This window comes from Daktulosphaira vitifoliae, unplaced genomic scaffold (assembly GCF_025091365.1).
Source record: "Daktulosphaira vitifoliae isolate Bord-2020 unplaced genomic scaffold, ASM2509136v1 Scaffold_1, whole genome shotgun sequence".
NCBI classification, from domain to species: domain Eukaryota; kingdom Metazoa; phylum Arthropoda; class Insecta; order Hemiptera; family Phylloxeridae; genus Daktulosphaira; species Daktulosphaira vitifoliae.
In genome coordinates, this window is record NW_026099572.1 from 2511994 (window position 1) to 2530067 (window position 18074).

Genomic DNA, 18074 nt, shown 5'->3' on the forward strand with positions numbered 1-18074 from the left:
CTGAGACAGCAATGTCATAAAAATCCAATTAGCTACCTGTATTTACAATCCCATGTGTATTATACATGTATATTAACTCAAAATTTTGAAACTTTAAATGTTTATATCTAATAAGCTAATAAAGTTATATTAAAAATTCAAATGCCATTTACTATTAAATTAAAAACTCAAACATTTTATTAAATTAAAAATATGTGTTACCATTTAAAAAAACAAAGTTGACCCCCCTCCAAGGCATAAGGGATGAACTTAAAAAGTATTACATAGTTAAAAATTCAAGAATAATGTGTAACTAAAGATAATAAAAAAAAAAATGTTTAAATTATTATTATTCTGCAAGTAATTGAGTGGGTTATGATAAAAAAATCACCCTGTATATATCTTAAATTAAAGCTATTATAAAATACTTTACTATGAAAAAAATATTTCGTACTTTAGTTTGTCTTTACGGTGAAAATGGTTACCATATTCAAAAATATGTTACTTTTTTGTTAAAATTCTCGATTTCATATTTTTGATTTTATATTTCTATAACTTTTTTATTTTAAAATACTTTACAAGTGTTAGTCATAGTAATGAGTTCACCGATTTTTATAAAAGTTACATGAGTCTAACTGAAATTGAATATAAATATAAACTTATTTTGAATAGTTCGCTTCCTACGTTAAAAGAAACGACTTCGATTTTCTGAACTAGCTTAAATTGTCCTTTTTATCTACCAATATATGTATGATGTAAGGTTTTCGAGTCAGTCTCGCATCAGTGCCAAACAGTTCAAGGTGGAAAAAAATTCAAAATTCGTTTGAAATTTATGTATTTAGATTGAATAACTGCAATTAAATTTTTTTCATGGCCTCTTTTTTGGACATTAATACTAATTTATAAAAACGAGTATTTACACCTAACAATTTATTTTTATAATTAATATGTTAAAAATAATCCGTGAAAATTTTGATTCAAAATGTCATGTTTGACCTATTTTTTTTGTCTTTTAAAGTTGAATTTTATGAAAGTTCGAATTAAAAATAAAAATTACAATACTAATTTTTCTTTTTTTTAATTAAGGCTTCGACATCTGTGGTCATTAGCCATAGTTACATTTATATGTACATTTAGTTTATAAAATTTGTACAATTGGTTTATAATAATAATAAAAGTCTATGCAATAATACATATTAAATTAAAGAGTATAGGTTTAGTAATTTTATGTATTTGAGGATGTTTTCTTCGTTACTTTCTTTCAGGATGTTTTTGATGTTGTTTGACAGATTGAATATGAGGCGAAATATAAGAAAATACTTGTTTTATTGTGATAGGTTTTTTGCAGGTTGAGCATATTGGTTGTGGTTTATGGTTCAGGACGTGTGCGTGGGTGAGGTAACTATGCCCTATTCGAGTTTTTGTTTAAGATTACGTCTTGTCTTCTTGTCAGAGTTATATTTGAATGCCATTTTTTTATAGTTATTTTTATTTCTCCAAGTTTGAGGTTGAGTGATATCTCGTTTCATATGTTTTTCCATTTTTAAACTATTATTTTGGTTATTTCATGAATTGCGTCATTTGAGGGAATTCCTACAGTAATATCAATGTTAGATGATATGGTAGCTTCATTTGCTGCAGTATCTGCTGCTTTGTTTCTAAAGATTCCTACATGGGATGGAATCCACATGTATTTTATGTCTTTGTTTGTATTTACTAATATGGATTGGATGTTCTGAATTAGTTCGTATTTAGTACTTAGATTTTTTATAGCTGTAAGTACATTGAATGAATTGCTTAGGATTAGTATTTTATTGTTTGCTATATATTTTGTTAATTTAGTTGCTTCAAGTATTGCGTATGCCTATGCGCTAAAAATGCTTGCTATTGTATGTATTTTACATTTAGACGTGGTGTTTTAGGTGGTGAATGATAAGCCAACTCCGTGTTCTGATTTAGATGCATCTGTGTAGATGTGTATATAGTTATATTTTGTGTTGCAGGTGTCTAAAAAATGAGCGTGAAGTATTTCAGTATTAATGCTTTTTTTGTAACTGGAGTAAATCTGTATTGAAGAGGAAATTCCGTTTCCAAGGTGGGATTTGGTTGAAAGGTATTTTAGCTTCGATGCGAAGAAGGTATTTAGCTGAGAAGGTATTGGTTTTACTATGATGTGTTTTTTTTTTTTTTTGTGTCTGTTACCACTTTTTCTCAGCTCTCACCGAACGGATTTCTTTCAACGATACGTCAAAAGATCACAAATTGTATCTAGTCGAAGACATTACCCTTCAAAATTGAAAAAATTTCCCTCGTTCCCTGTAAATGGGGGAAACCTCCAAAAAAATGACATATTTAAAAATCGCTAATTTTCGAAATTTTTTCAATTTTTTTTATTAAAATGTACCGTAACTTTTTCAAAAATGAACATATGAATATAATTTTTTTTTATATAGATGCTTGATGTCTTTACCTATTATTTGTAATATTTTTTTTGTAATTTTGACTTTTTTTCTGCCCACAGGGGGGGATTTAAAATGACAACTTTTTCACAAAAAATTTACTTTTTCAACATAACTTTTGAAAATGTTCCCGAAAGGTCTGACACTTTTATATATATCTTAAATTAAAGCTAATATAATGTACTTTAATTTGAAAAAAAAAAATTTGACCTCTGGACTTGTCTTCATGGTGAAAACGGCTACCGAATACTATTTTCGTGTGAAAATTCTCGATTTTATTATTTATATAATATTTAACTTTATAATGCTATAACTTATTGAAAAGTTTATGGATCCACACAATTTTTTTATGAGAAATAATATTTTTTAATAAACCCTTTTTCATTTGACATACTTTATCTTTATCGAGATATTAATAAGGAACCAGCAGATCAAGTAGCTTTTGGAATAAAACACCAATTTTTTTTAAATTAAGCACTATCTAAAGATTTGCATCGAAGCGTTTATTTTTGATAGTGATTTTAATCACTGTCAGATATCATTATACTTGATCCAACTATACCACGTCACAACTGTGCCGCGACCTCCCTGTGCTGGGTTTTTTTTGTCTATTACTACTTTTTCTCAGCTCTTACCGAACCGATTTCTTTCAACAATACGTCAAAAAATCGTAAATCGTATTTAGTCAAAGATATGACATATACACATGAAAATTGAAAAAATTTCCCTCGTTACTCGTAAATGTAGGAAATTTCCATAAAAATTACACATTTAAAAATCACTAATTTTCGATATTTTTTTTACTTAAAAGTGCTTTAAATTTTTTAAAAATTACCAAATCAACATATTTTTTTTATAGATACATGGCATTTTTACCTATCATTTGGTATATTTATTTATAAATCTGACCCTTCACCCGCCCACAAGGGGGATTCAAAATGATAACTTTTTCACAAAAAATCACTTAATTTTTGAAAGTGTTCCAAAAATTCTAAAAATTTTACATATATATCTTAAATTAAAGCTAATGTAATAGACTTTATTATGGAAAAAAAAATTGCGAACTTTATTTTGTCTTTACGGTGATGACATCGAAGTTAATAAAAAAAAACCCAGCACAGTGGAGTCGTAGCATACTGGGGACGTGATATAGTTGGGTCAAGTATAATGATATATCACAGTGATATAAATCACTATCATAAAAAACGCTTCGGTGCAAATTTGTAGAAAGTTGTTAATTTAAAAAAATTGTTTGATAATTCCAAAAACTACATGACCTCCTATTTTCTTATTTATATCCTGATTACAAGTTTTTTGATTTATAAGTGTAATATATGAATAAATATATAAAGGGAAATGGTTTTATTGAAAAAAAAATTGTTTATCATAAAAAATTATAGTGATCCATAGATTTTTCAAAGTTATAGCATTTTAAAATTAAAAAATATAAAAAGAATTTTTTTACAAAAATTTTATTTTTTTAATAACTTTGATATAAGTTTTCACTATGAAAACAAACTAAAGTCTGAAAATTTACTTTTTCATATGAAAGTATATTACATTAGCTCTAATTTAAGATATATATGAATGTGTCAGAGTTTTCAAAACACTTTCAAAAGTACAGTTGAAAAAGTTTTTGTTTTGTATCCCTCCGGTGGGTGTAAATGGTCAGATTTATAAATGAAATATACCAAATGATAGGTAAGGACATCATGTATCTATAAAAAAAATTAAATTGATTTGGTCAGTTTTGATAAAGTTATAGCAGTTTTAAGTAAAATATTAGCAATTTTTTAATTTGTAATTTTTTGGGGATTTCATCCGTTTACGGGGAGCGAGGGAATTTTTTTCAAATTTTGAGAGTAATGTCTTTGACTAGATATGATTTTTGATCTTTTGACGTATCGTTGAAAGAAATCGGTTCGGCGAGAGCTGAGAAAAAGTGATAACAGACATAAAAAAAAAAAAACATCATAGTAAAACTAATACCTTCTCAGCGTCGTATTGAAGCTATAAAAAGGTATAAACATGAAAAATCATGTTTGAGTATTGTATTGCTGACTTGATGAATTAATTAGATTAGAAACATAATTTTCATTAAAAATTAAAATAAAAGCAAATATCTTATTTTAAAAAATTTTTAAATTTTACATTTTTATGTATCGATGGAAGATTTCGGTTCGGTGAGAGCTGAAAAAAGTGGTAACAGATCCAAAAAAAATATAAAAATAAAAATATTTTTTTTTAAATAATTACTATTTATATTTGCCTTTATTGCGATATAACTTTTTTTTTATAGGACCATTTATACGGGGGGTTTAAAACTTAAAAATGCATATAGAAAAAAGAAATTTTTAATCTTAATTTTTGGAAGTGTTGAGGATATACTGACACTTATATATATATATATCTTAAATAAAAGCTTATGTAATATAATTTAATACGAAAAAAAAATTTTGGTCTTTACTTTGTTTTTAAGGTGAAACTGACATCAAAGTCGATAAATAACAATATGATTTTTGTAAAAAATGATAATATTAAATATCAATTTCATACTATATTTAATTGCTATAATAAATGTACACTTATAAATTATAAACCTTGTAATTAGGAAATAAATAAAGAAATAGCAGATCATGTAGCTTTTGGAATAATCACCAAGTTTTTAAAATTAAACACTATCTAAAGATTTGCATCGAAGCGTTTTATTTTGATAGTGATTTTAATCACTGTGAGATATTATTATACATGATCCAACAATGCCACGTCACCACTGTACCACGACCCCCCTGTGCTGGGTTTTGAAATATTTGTTTACGTATATTTTGAGAATAAATAGAGAGTTTTACACTAAAAATATTTCTACAATATACTTCAAAAATATCTTTTAAATATTTGCTCTACAAAAAGTTATAATAAAAATTATAGTTAAAATATATTTTCATATTAGCAATGATATAGGTCAATTTCTAACTTACAAGCGGAGGTGACAGTGATGGGATTATCGATTTTCAAAAAAAATTGTATGAATCTAATCTAAATTTAAAATTTAGTTGCACTTTGAATTGTTTTAAACGGGATAAATGACTGTGCAAATTTGAAGTACCTTAAATAGCCTTTTTTATCATATTAGCAATCTGTGGGTCAGTTAGTAAAGCGTATGTTTGTAGCACTCAAAGTACGAGATTCGAATTCCACGAAGCGTGTTGATTTTTTGTAATTTTTTAATATATTTATAAAAATTTTGCAATATATTGACAAAATAATTTTTATATTATTTTAGAAATGTACCTTTAAAATATTGTGAGAATGAATTATTCGCTGTCAAAGTATATTGTGAGAATATTTTAAAATATTCTAGAAATATTTTATTGCTATGTGGGCAGCTTCGCATTGAAACTAATATTATAAATAATAATTTTACAAGTCAGTTTGATTGTTATAATTACATTAATTTTATTAATTTAATAATTTTCAAAAGACTTATTAGAATTATTCTAATAAGTCTTTTGAAAATTTTCGATTAGCTAAAAGTTTTTAATTTCAAAACTCTCCATATTATAGTTTATACATTAATATATTAATACATTTATACATAAGTATATGATGGATTTAGATGAGTTTATGAATCATGTAGTACATGATTATACATGTAGTATATAATATATACTACATGTATAGTTATCACTATTTAGTAAATTAATTATGTGCCTTATGAAAGCTGGGAAGTCGCAAAAATGTTTGGAATTATTGGTGATATGTGTTTATAAGGTATAGTCAACTACAATAAACGTTTATTACAAAAAGTTCTTTAACTTTTCAACTTTTAAACAACAAAACTTGTATTGAAACTTTATAATTTTTCAATAACTTAAAAAATATTTATATTTTTAATTTAATCTCAGATTCACTATCGTCTTAATGTATTTTTCTTATTATAGTTTTTCATAACGTTATAATTATTCATTTAATATTGAAATATCAAATTTTTCCTGTCAACGCTAATGACAGATGAAAAAAGCTAAAATAATTAATTATTAATTATTTTAAAAACTAGATGTAATGAAAAAAATCTAATGCTAGATTTGAAATCAGCATAAAAATTCTGAAGAGAATTTGCTTATATATTGTTGGCAATAAATGACTATTAACTTGCATTATTATTTATTTTTAGTTTTCCACGTGCCGTTTCTTATAACTTAAAAATAGGTACTACTGTGCCTACTATAATTTAATTTTTCGTACATTTTTGCGAAAATAAACGTATCATTGAATACAAATTTTTGATAGGCCGATAACAACTTTAGGGTAAGTACTTATTGAGTAAGTGTGACGTGTTGAGCGTAATGGATCATTTAGTCACTGTCTTAGTGCTTATGTTTAGCTGTGCCGTTTAATATTAGTTCCCGTATAGTGATCCATTCGGGAACTTTAACAGTGACACAAACGTTCCCATATTATTGGTTCCCTCAGATATAATAAGGTATTATCTGAAGAAAAAATTCTGTCAAATCAATAAGGTAAAGCTGACCCCAAAAACTTGTGATAGAGACTATAGAAATGACAATGACTTATTGAGTTACAAATTTTAATACATGGAGTGTGTATGTAGCACGAAAAGCTTAGTTTATCACGTACTGGTGTATACTCTTGTTTATATACCCACTCTGTGTTTAAATACTTGTAACTCAATAAGTATTAAAAAAAAAAACATTTAAAAAATATTTTATACTCAAAATATTTACTAGATCAAAAGTTATTAATGATGTCAAAACCTGGTGAGACACCTTGTATATATATTTAAAAAACATTTTTGGGAGGGAGAGTGATCCGTATCCTTTGGAATACACAGATACTGCTTTTAATGTTTTGCTTATATTTGAGTACTATCAATCTAATAAAATCTGAATTTTTAAAGACACAAACGAATAACACATTTAAATTAAAAACAACCCATAACTCATATTAATATCAAAAATAGAAATAAAAAACACATCATAGTAAAATTAATACCTTCTCAGCTCGCATCGAAGCTAATATTATATTGAACATAAGTTACATAATTAATCGAAAAATTCTTAATAGGCTTTATAATGGCAAATATATATCAAGGCCTATGCTTTCCCACATATATTAAATATGTAGGTTACGTAGAGAGACTTTTGGCGTAACTATAAAAATTTAAGCGAAACAATATACTTTAGGTATTCCAATAGGAATCACACATCTTATTTATTAGTTTTTCATTAATAAGAGTCAAAAAATAAAAGGAATACATTAATTTGTTAAATTGTTGAACCCTTCGTTAACAGTAAGTATATAAATATCATTAATGTTCTTTAAATAAGTTTTTTCGCTTATCCGATTATAACAAGCCATTAAATACTCCGAACAAAAATTTACTGAACCTAATTAACTCTGTAGCGGATAACATTTTGTATTAATTAATTATTTTTATAATATATTATCTTTTAAATCACTTCATTTAATTAATTTTGTTGTAATTCCTGTAAGAGATTTACTTGGAAGAAACTGCTATACGTAGAGATAAAAAAATGAATATATTCATTCTATAATTTGCAATGAATTAATAAATAAATATCGTTTTATTGTAAAATACATTTGTTTTTTTAAGCTTTAGGCCTTTCGGTTGTATTAATGATTAAAACTATTTTAAAGTGAAATGAAATTATTTTTGATATCAATATTTATATGATTATAAGATGATATTTTTCTGCAGCTATATACATTTAATTTTTTTCAGTTTTAAAATTTATGGTTTGCACTATGACAAATAATTCGAGTGGAATTGAAAGCTCAAAAATGGAACAATTTTTTTTAATTTTAAAACATGAAATTACAATAGGTAAATATATATTTATATAATTAAAGAATGAAAATATATTAATGTGTTTTATATATATATATTATTATATTTTTAAAACTATAATACTTATATTGTAATTAAATCATAATTTCAAAATAGTCAAATTTTAAAGAATTATTTTATGAAAATAATAACTAGTCAATTATAGTTTCGTTAAAATGTGCTTATTATAGCTTCGATGCGAAGCTGAGAAGGTATTGGTTTTACTAAGATGTGTTTTTTTTTTTTGTGTCTATTAACACTTTTTCTCAGCTCTCACCGAACCGATTTCTTTCAACGGTACGTCAAAAGATCACAAATCGTATCTAGTCGAAGACATTACCCTCAAAAATTAAAAAAAATTCCCTCTTTCCCTGTAAATGTGGGAAATCTCCAAAAAAATTACTAATTTAAAAATCGCTAATTTTCGACATTTTTTTAATTTTTTTTTTTTAAAACTACCATAACTTTTTCAAAAATGAACAAATCAATATAATTTTTTTTTATAGATGTTTGATATTTTTACCTATCATTTGGTATAATTTTTTTATAAATTTAACCCTTTACCAGCCTACAGGAGAGGATTCAATATGACAACTTTTTCACAAAAAATTAATTTTATCAAATTGACTTTTGAAAATGTTCCGGAAAGTCTAACACTTATATATATATCTTAAATTAAAGCTAATGTAATATACTTTATCATGAAAAAAAAAAATTTCGGACTTTATTTTATCTTCACGGTGATTTTGTATTTTACATTTTTAACTTTATAATGCTATAACTTATTGAAAATTATATGGATCAACACAATTTTTTTATGAGAAATAATATTTTTTAATAATCTCTTTTTCATTCGACATACTTTATCTTAATCAGGATATTAATTAGGAACTAGCAGATCATGTAGCTTTTGGAATAATCCACCAATTTTCTAAAATTAAACACTATCTAAAGATTTGCATCGAAGTGTTTTTTTTTGATAGTGATTTTAATCAATGTGAGATATCATTATACTTGATCTAACTATACTACGTCACCACTGTGCCACGACCCCATCCCCCTCGTGCTGGTTTTTTTTTAAATACATAAAAAGTATTTAATACATGATATAAATAGTATTTGATGTTGATCATAACCTAACCTAAATCTATTTTGCACTACTTGTTCGTTTTGAGCGTTAAGATTTCTAAAGATCATAATTTATAGTCCAACCGTTTAATATTAACTACAAGCCAAATATTATTTTTTGATTTATTTTAAATAATAATCATTTAAAATAGTTTAAAATAATTTATATTTAGGTTAATTATTAAGGTATGATATAAAAATTCATTTGACATTATCAACATTTGTTTATGGGTATTATATTGGGAAGTCCGGACAAAGTAAATAATGTTAAGACCTAAAAATTAAATGTCGTTAATGAATTTTATAAACGTAGACTAAAAGTACAATATTATATCTATGTCAGCTCTCATTTACTTAGGAGTTGCATGTTATAATAACTTATAATCATTATTTTTCGTAAATATAACAGTATTGTAAAAATTTTCATAGTGAGAAAAATACTTAATTTTTCCAAAATCATTAATATAATTAAATTTTGAGTACAAAAAAGTAATCACAGTAATGTTAGTGACTTTATATAATCAATTGTATAAGTGTAATCGATATTAAAAAATTATTATTTGAGGGACTCATTACATACATTTATGTAATTTACCCTACTCTAATGTTTTTATATAATTATTATATAAGTAATTTTTCTGAAATTTTTGAGGGGCCATGGCCTCTTTAATGAAATAAGAATAACAATAAATATAACACTAATTGGTTAAGAAGTAATCATAATATATAAGTATAGCACAAATACATAATATGATATGATTAAATATTTTATCCCACTACTGAGAACAACCCCTTATAGGTGATAATTGGTTTATATTGGCTAAATAAAAAAAATGTTATTTTCAACTGAGATTAATTTAATTTATTATTCATTTTATTATTCTATTGTTACGAATTATATAATGGGTTTATGTTAACTGAATTAACTAATCTAAGTTTTTGAACGATATGAAGATATCGTGTGAATATTGCATCTATTGTGGTTTTTTAAAATGTGGTTTTGCACAACCAAAATTATTTAAAATTTAACATATTTTACATGACAATACTTTATTTTTCGAAAAACAGTGCATAATAAAGTATAAAATATACATTCAGTAATTTTATAAAATATTCTTTCCATTTTTTGTTACATAATCGTCGCTCATTAGCACTTTCCTATCGTCATTTTTTATACACCTTACATTGTTATATTCTTTAGATCGATATCTCATACTTTTGCATGCCTATAGACTACTTTTCACGTTCATTTGTTCCTAGACATCACACAATTCATTTTAATTCTTAAACTTTAGATTTATTATATATACTTTTTTATTATAATTAATATAATTATAAAAACAAATAGATTTAATTTACTTTATTTTCGAAAGTTAAAGCATTGTTATGTTAAGTATTATTTAATTTCATTAAGACATGTATGCATTTGTGCATTTTTGTTTGAGAATATATGTGGTTAAATTATTTATATGATTTTGTTGAGTTATTTAAACTTTCATGAAGTTAATTAAATTAAGAAATTATAATTTATATTTAGTAGTAATAAATTATTGTTATTAAGAGCTATATGTTAATTAAAAATTAAGATTTTAATATTAAAAATCAGGTTGTATGAATTTAAAAACCAAAATATTTATTACACTATTATTAAAATTGAAACCAATCGTGGAACGTAAACGTTTATCCAATGCACACATTTATCAAACGTACATGTTTATTGAACTTATAAGTTCATTGGACAATAAAATTTTTACTATATACTTAATAGAAAACAAGTGGAATGATTAGAGAAGATAGGATAAAGAACAAGCATATAAGAGGGAGTATAGGTGTAGCGTCAATCGTGGATAAGATAAGAGAAAATAGACTTAGATGGTTTGGTCATGTTATGAGGAGAGAAGAATTAGAAGCTGTAAGAACAGTTATAGAATTGAATGTTGAAGGAAGAAGAGGTAGAGGAAGACCAAAAAAGAGATGGAGGAATGCTATTGAATGTGATATGAAGACAGCTAATGTGAGCGTAGATAATGTAGGAGTTCGTGTCAAGTGGAAGTTTAGGATAAGAGTCACCGACCCCAAGTAGTTGGGATTAAGGCGAGGAAAAAAAGAAGAAGAAGAAGACTTAATAGAAAACAATAGAATCCAATTATCGCGCATCATAGTCGGCCATCAATTTTAGTCATCATGTTTTATTAAGCATACAATAAAATTGCTATTGTTCCGCGAACGTAAACGTTTGTCAAATGTTTTCTATTGTTCTATTGGGTATACGGTCAAAATTTTATTATCCGACGAACGTAAAATTGAATAGAATTGTGACCTTATACCTAATAAAGTAATAGAATCCGTTTGACGCAAAAGAAACGCCTTTAACGACCGAATATGCGTGATAATCTTTCTTTTTTTTCGGATCCTATGTAAAGAAATTTGATTTGAAATTATTATAACATTTTTATCCTTGTATAGTTAAAAAATATTTTTGCTTTCATTATTATGTTGTTTTATAAAACAACTGTAGAATAACCAGCATTACTCAAATTATTCAATGTAAATTATGTAAACTAATATGCAATAATATTGTATAAAATTAGTGCAATGGTGAGAACTCAAAAAAATTTGATAAATTGTTAAATTTTGAATAGAAATTACTGAGAAAACTATTATTCACCTTTTGATGATGATTCATATTTTAGAATTACAAATTTTTTTTTTAGAAAATAAAAAAACTGTACGAATGCTGCTAAATATTTTATATTATTTTAATTAAACATCTTTTGATAAAAAATTGTTAATACATGAATTATTCATATAACACATTAACTACTAATATGTGTTATTTGAATAAAATTTCTTAAAACCACCCGCTGCATTATTTTATTTATCATTTATCAGAAATATAAAATTTAACTATCCATAACTCTAATAGAACATTTTACATGCCATAATTTGTACAGTAAAAAGTTCTAATTAAAATTAGTTTTTGTTCTTAAAATAATAATAAATAATTTATTACAAAAAATACTTAAATTTAAAAATGAATTAAAATTACTCAAAGGTCTATAATATTAAAAATTGTTATCAACTATTGCCTTATATTCTATAATTTATTTAAGCATAAATAATGCTTGAAAATTATTTATATTTTAACAAATCAATTATAAATGTTGTAAGAAGTAGAGCCTCAAACTTAATATTAAAAATTGCTTTTGAGTATTTAGTGTGCAATTTGAATATTTAATATAAAAATAAATTTAATATTAATTGATACTACACAATTTTCTTTTTCAATGGAAAGAAAAAAATTTACAGAATATGCAAAACATTATTTATCCTTTATAGTGGAATATTAAAAAACATTATACAGAAATTATATGAAATTATTTCATTTTTGTAATTTGCGTTAGTAGTAAAAATAAAAATTACAAATTTCGAATTGCTTCATGTTAATAATAATAAATATAAGCGCTTGAGTTTAATAAAGAGACGCATATATTTATTTAAATGGACAATTTTCATCCAAAATAATTTGTTATTATAAATATTACTTATTTAAAAATTTGCATAATTAAAAATTTACGGTATTTTGACATAGTATAAAATATTACTAAAATCAAAATAGAAATAAAAAATCAATAGTCAGTCAACAACAACAACTCAAAGATATTTTAATCACTTCACTTTCCCTAAATTTAATTATCATTTACCAATGCTAAATTAATACTAATGGGATCTTATAAAATGATTAGATTTACTATTTGTAATTTATGTTCTTAACAACTTAAAATTATTATGGTGGATAATATGAAAAGAATGTATATGTAACCGCAGTTCACTTAACAAATTTAATATAAATATATTAAATGAAATCTAACAACCCATAAAATTAATTAAAGAAATCTAGCAAAGTAAATAACGATAATTTTATACTGCAAAATTATATCATACTTATATATTTTTAAACACGATTTAATAATTGAAAAAGCTAATATCTTTGATCATATAAATAATAGATATACTTATAAATTAAAATTAAACATATTAATTTATTGAATATGACTTTGTTTTATGAAGTTCTTACCTAATAAACGAAGTTAATGATCCATATAAATTTCAAAAATGATTTTTATGTTTGTTAAGATATAAGGTAGGAAAGACTAACACTAAAATTGTTAATCACGCATTATAGCAATGGTGAGCATTAACTGGTTAAAAAGTTAAAGTTAATTTTTTTTTAGCTTTTCAACTTAATTGATTTAATTTTCCTTCAAAATAACTTTTTTTAGTTAATTAGTTAAAACAACAGTTAAGCTAAATTCAAAATTTCATAAAAAATAAATTTTTTTATACATTACGTACATGGTTTAACTTAAAAATAATCCAATTTTCCTCTATCTCAAATATTATATTTATATAACAGTAAATATTTTTTTTTATAACTAGTTTTAGAGATAAAACAATGCAACCAACACAAAATGAATAAAACGGTAGCATAGTGGGGTCATGGCACAGTATGGACGTGGCATAGTTGGGACAAGTATAGATGATATCTAACATTGATTAAAATCACTTTGATAAGAAAATAAAATAGATAATAGGAATAAATTTAGAAAGATAAATAGAAACCCATTATTTTTTTTTTATCTATTAAAAAAAGAACGGTATAATAAAATATTAGCTAGTAAATACTATAGTGAGAGATAAACGTTTGAAGATTTAGAAACGGTACAGTAGGCAATTTAAACTTAAATATGTTAAAAAATCGATTTCATAAAACTGATATAAAAGAGTAATTAAAAGAATTTTTTACACTAAATATTCATATTTTATAAAAATAACTAAGAGTGTTAGTTATAAAAACAGAAATAAAAGAAAACAAATATTTATTCATTCATTTTCCAAAAAGTTATAGTAGTTTTAAGAAAAAAAATCCAACACAGTGAGGACGTGGTATAGTTGGTTCTAGTATAAAGGATATCTGACAGTGATTAAAATCACTTTAATAAGAAACGCTTCGATGCAAATCTGTAGATAGTGTTTAATTCTAAGAAATTGGTGTATTATTCCAACAGCAAAATTAACTTATATTTTTTGTTCTACTTCGACTGTCAATTTGCACATTAAAATAGGTCGTCGGTACAATTTTTTTTTTTGAACTTCTAGTACATAAAATAAGCTTTATTTAAAAGACACAGTATTCCCGAAACATTTTCAAAAATTAAGTTGAAAAATTTCTACTTATTATACAAATTTTCAAGTTTTCAAAAATTTCAAAAAAAGCTTTTCTAAACTTTGAGGAGACAAAATAATTGAAATAAGTATAAGTTTATACTCAATATAAGTTAGATTCATGTAATTTTTATATTTATTGGAAAACTCATTACTATGGCAAACCCTTATAAGGTATCATAAAATAAAAAGAGAAATTAAATTTGAAAACAAGAATAGCGTGTCTTCTAACTAGGGCAGTCATTTGCATAAAGAAGATAGAGGTCATCAGGACAATATTTTTTTATTATTTATAACACGTAACATAAGCTTTAATTTGACATATGTTAAAAGGACGTAGTATTTCTGGAAAATTTCAAAGTTAAGTTGAAAAAGTTATTATTTGAATCCCCTTTTGTGGGCAGGTAAAAGGTCAGATTTTCAAAAATATTATGTCAAATAAAAGGAAATTACTTAAGGTTTCAATATAAAAAATAATTATTTTGATTTGTTCATTTTTCAATAAGTTATAGCAATTTTTATCAAATGATAGGTAAAGATACTATGCATCTATAAAAAAAGATTATATTGATTGATTTGGTCATTTTTGATAAAGTTATGTCAGTTTTAAGTAAAAAAAGTTGAAAAAATGTCGAAATTTACCGATTTTAAAATCGTAATTTTTTGGGAGATTTCCACCATTTACGGGTAAAGAGGGATATATTTTAATTTTTGAGGGTAATACTTCAACTAGATACGATTTGTGATCTTTTGACGTATCTTTGAGAAAAATCGGTCCATATGAAACTGAAAATGTAATGAATCATACAAAAAATAAACACATCATGATAAAATTATACCTTCACTGCTTTACATCGACACTAACCATTTTTTTTTAATCATTAATATTTTTTCATATTCAGTTTTAAAGGTCGAAATCGATTCTTAGCTTCCACTTGCGTCACCAACCAATAAAAAAGATTTTACCCAAAAAATTAATTTTAAATGAAATAAACTTTTTTTAAGCTAGTTAAGTTAAAAAAAAATCAACTTATCTTTTAACTTAACTAGTTCAAGTTACATTTTGTTAACTTTTAACAGTTAATTTATCGACATTGATTATAATTAACTTAACTTGAGCTAATTATTTTCATTAGCTTACTCATCTTTGCATTATAGGCAAATTGATCTCTTCATCAAAGAAATGATTCAATAATTATATTCAATTTATATTGAATAATATACTATTGACTGCCCTGAATTACTATCTCAAATCTCCTTTATTTTACATAATTATTAGTAAACAAATTTATATTATGCAAGCTTCTCTCTATAAAATACTTTTTGGCTGTAACAAATTAGACAAAGTTGTATTTTTTATTCTATTAACTAGTTAAGATCTTAATTATTATGTAAAATTTTAGCTTCGATGCGAAGCTGAGTAGGTATTGGTTTTACTAAGATGTGTTTTTTTTTTTTTGTGTCTGTTACCACTTTTTCTCAGCTCTCACCGAACCGATTTTTTTCAATGATACGTCAAAAGATCACAAATCGTATCTTATCGAAAAAATTACTCCCAAAAATTGAAAAAAATTCCCTCGTTCCCTGTAAATGTAAAAAAATTACAAATTTAAAAATGGCTAATTTTCGACATTTTTTCAATTTTTATAACTAAAAACTGCCATAACATTTTGAAAAATGAACACATCAATATAAATATTTTTTTTGTAGATGCATGATATCATTACCTTTTATTTGGTATATATTTTTTTTTATGTGACCCTTTACTTGCCTACAGAGGGGGATGTAAAATGACAACTTTTTCACAAAAAATTAATTTTTTCAACTTGATTTTTGAAAATGTTTCGGAAGGTCTGACACTTTTATATATATATCTTAAATTAAAGTTAATGTAATATACTTTATCATGAAACAAAAAATTTCGGACTTTATTTTATCTTCATAGATTCAATAGCAGATCATGTAGCTTTTGGAATAATCCACCAATTTTCTAAAATTAAACACTATCTAAAGATTTGCATCGAAGCGTTTTATTTTGATAGTGATTTTAATCACTGTGAGATATCATTATACTTGATCCAACTATGCCACGTCACCACGACGCCCCTGTACTGGGTTTGTTTTTTTTAAATATTATTATTATTACTGTTACTAGTGTTATTATATAAAAATTAAAGTGAATATCTTACAAATTTATAGCTAATTTAGCTACGAAAAACACAAACTACTGCGTAACGGAAAAATCGAAAATTTATAAAAGATATTTTATTTTAATATATTATAATATTAAGTATAAAAATATTAAGCTAATTTGAATTTCAAATGATCGTTAGGTTAAAATAGATATTTTTAATTATTTATAACAATTAAAAATTTTTCAATATCGGTATATCAGAAAATGAACAAAGATTGTCATATCAAATATCATATCATATGTAATAAAAAGTGAATGTGTTTTTACACGTGATAAATAAATACCTAAGATATTTGCTATTTGTTATCTGTTAAATTATAATTTCAATTATAGGCGACTATTTTCATCAAAAAAGTTACATACTTATAACCAATATTTAGAGTGAAAAGAATTCCTTTTCTTCTGCCATTTCTTAAATTTATATTTTATTGATTGATATCATAAAAAATACATTTAATTCAAATATTCATGAATTTTAAAATTCTATACATAATTTATTATTAAACATTAATAGGATATTAATGTTTTAAATAAATTAAAAATTTATAATACGTTATATTATTTGCATAGTATATAAGTATAAAAATTATTTATGTTGAAAAATTAACGTAAATTATTAATTAAAGCAAAAGTTATTGAATTTAAAATATCTTTATGACTTAGCCTGTATACTATATTAAGGGAAACACAGTTACTGTTTTACGGGTTTAGCATACCGGTGCCCAGAGCTTTTACTCTGTTGGGTATGACGAGATTATCATATGGCTAACAACCTTATACTATTAAATAATTTTTATTTTAAAATAGTAATAACTTTTGAATAGTCGGTCATTAACTTTAATTTAAGATATATATATATATATAAAAGTGTCAGACTTTCCGGTACACTTTCAAAAGTTAAGTTGAAAAAGTTCTACTTTCTACATGCATTTTTTAGATTTGAACCCCCCTCAAATATAGGGAAATGGTCCGATTTAAAAAAAAAGTATGTCGAATGAAAGATGTATATAAATACTACTTCTCATGAAAAAATTGTATTGATCCATACATTTTTCAAATAGTTATAGCATAATAAAATTAAAAATGTAAAATACAAAATCGAAAATTTTCACACAAAAATAGCATTCGGTAGCCATTTTCACCGTGAAGATAAAATAAAGTCCGAAAATTTTTTTTTTTCATGATAAAGTATATTACATTAGCTTTAATTTAAGATATA

General features: G+C 24.4%; 1 protein-coding gene and 1 long non-coding RNA gene across 3 annotated transcripts in view; one reads left to right on the forward strand and one right to left on the reverse strand.

Moving 5' to 3' along the window:
• Positions 1-3038, reverse strand: part of LOC126893823 (uncharacterized) — a 138307-nt gene extending 135269 nt beyond the window's left edge. Inside the window, exon 1 of the long non-coding RNA XR_007701269.1 lies at positions 2649-3038. This is a non-coding gene — a long non-coding RNA (uncharacterized LOC126893823). The remainder of the gene's footprint in view (positions 1-2648) is intronic.
• Positions 3039-7616: 4578 nt separating this feature from the next.
• Positions 7617-18074, forward strand: part of LOC126893788 (elongation of very long chain fatty acids protein 4-like) — a 20342-nt gene continuing 9884 nt past the window's right edge. For both annotated transcript variants that reach the window (XM_050664292.1, XM_050664293.1), the window contains exons 1-2: positions 7617-7749; positions 8203-8304. In XM_050664292.1, the coding sequence (XP_050520249.1) occupies positions 8214-8304 (91 nt within the window). In that variant the 5' untranslated portion in view covers positions 7617-7749; positions 8203-8213. The remainder of the gene's footprint in view (positions 7750-8202; positions 8305-18074) is intronic.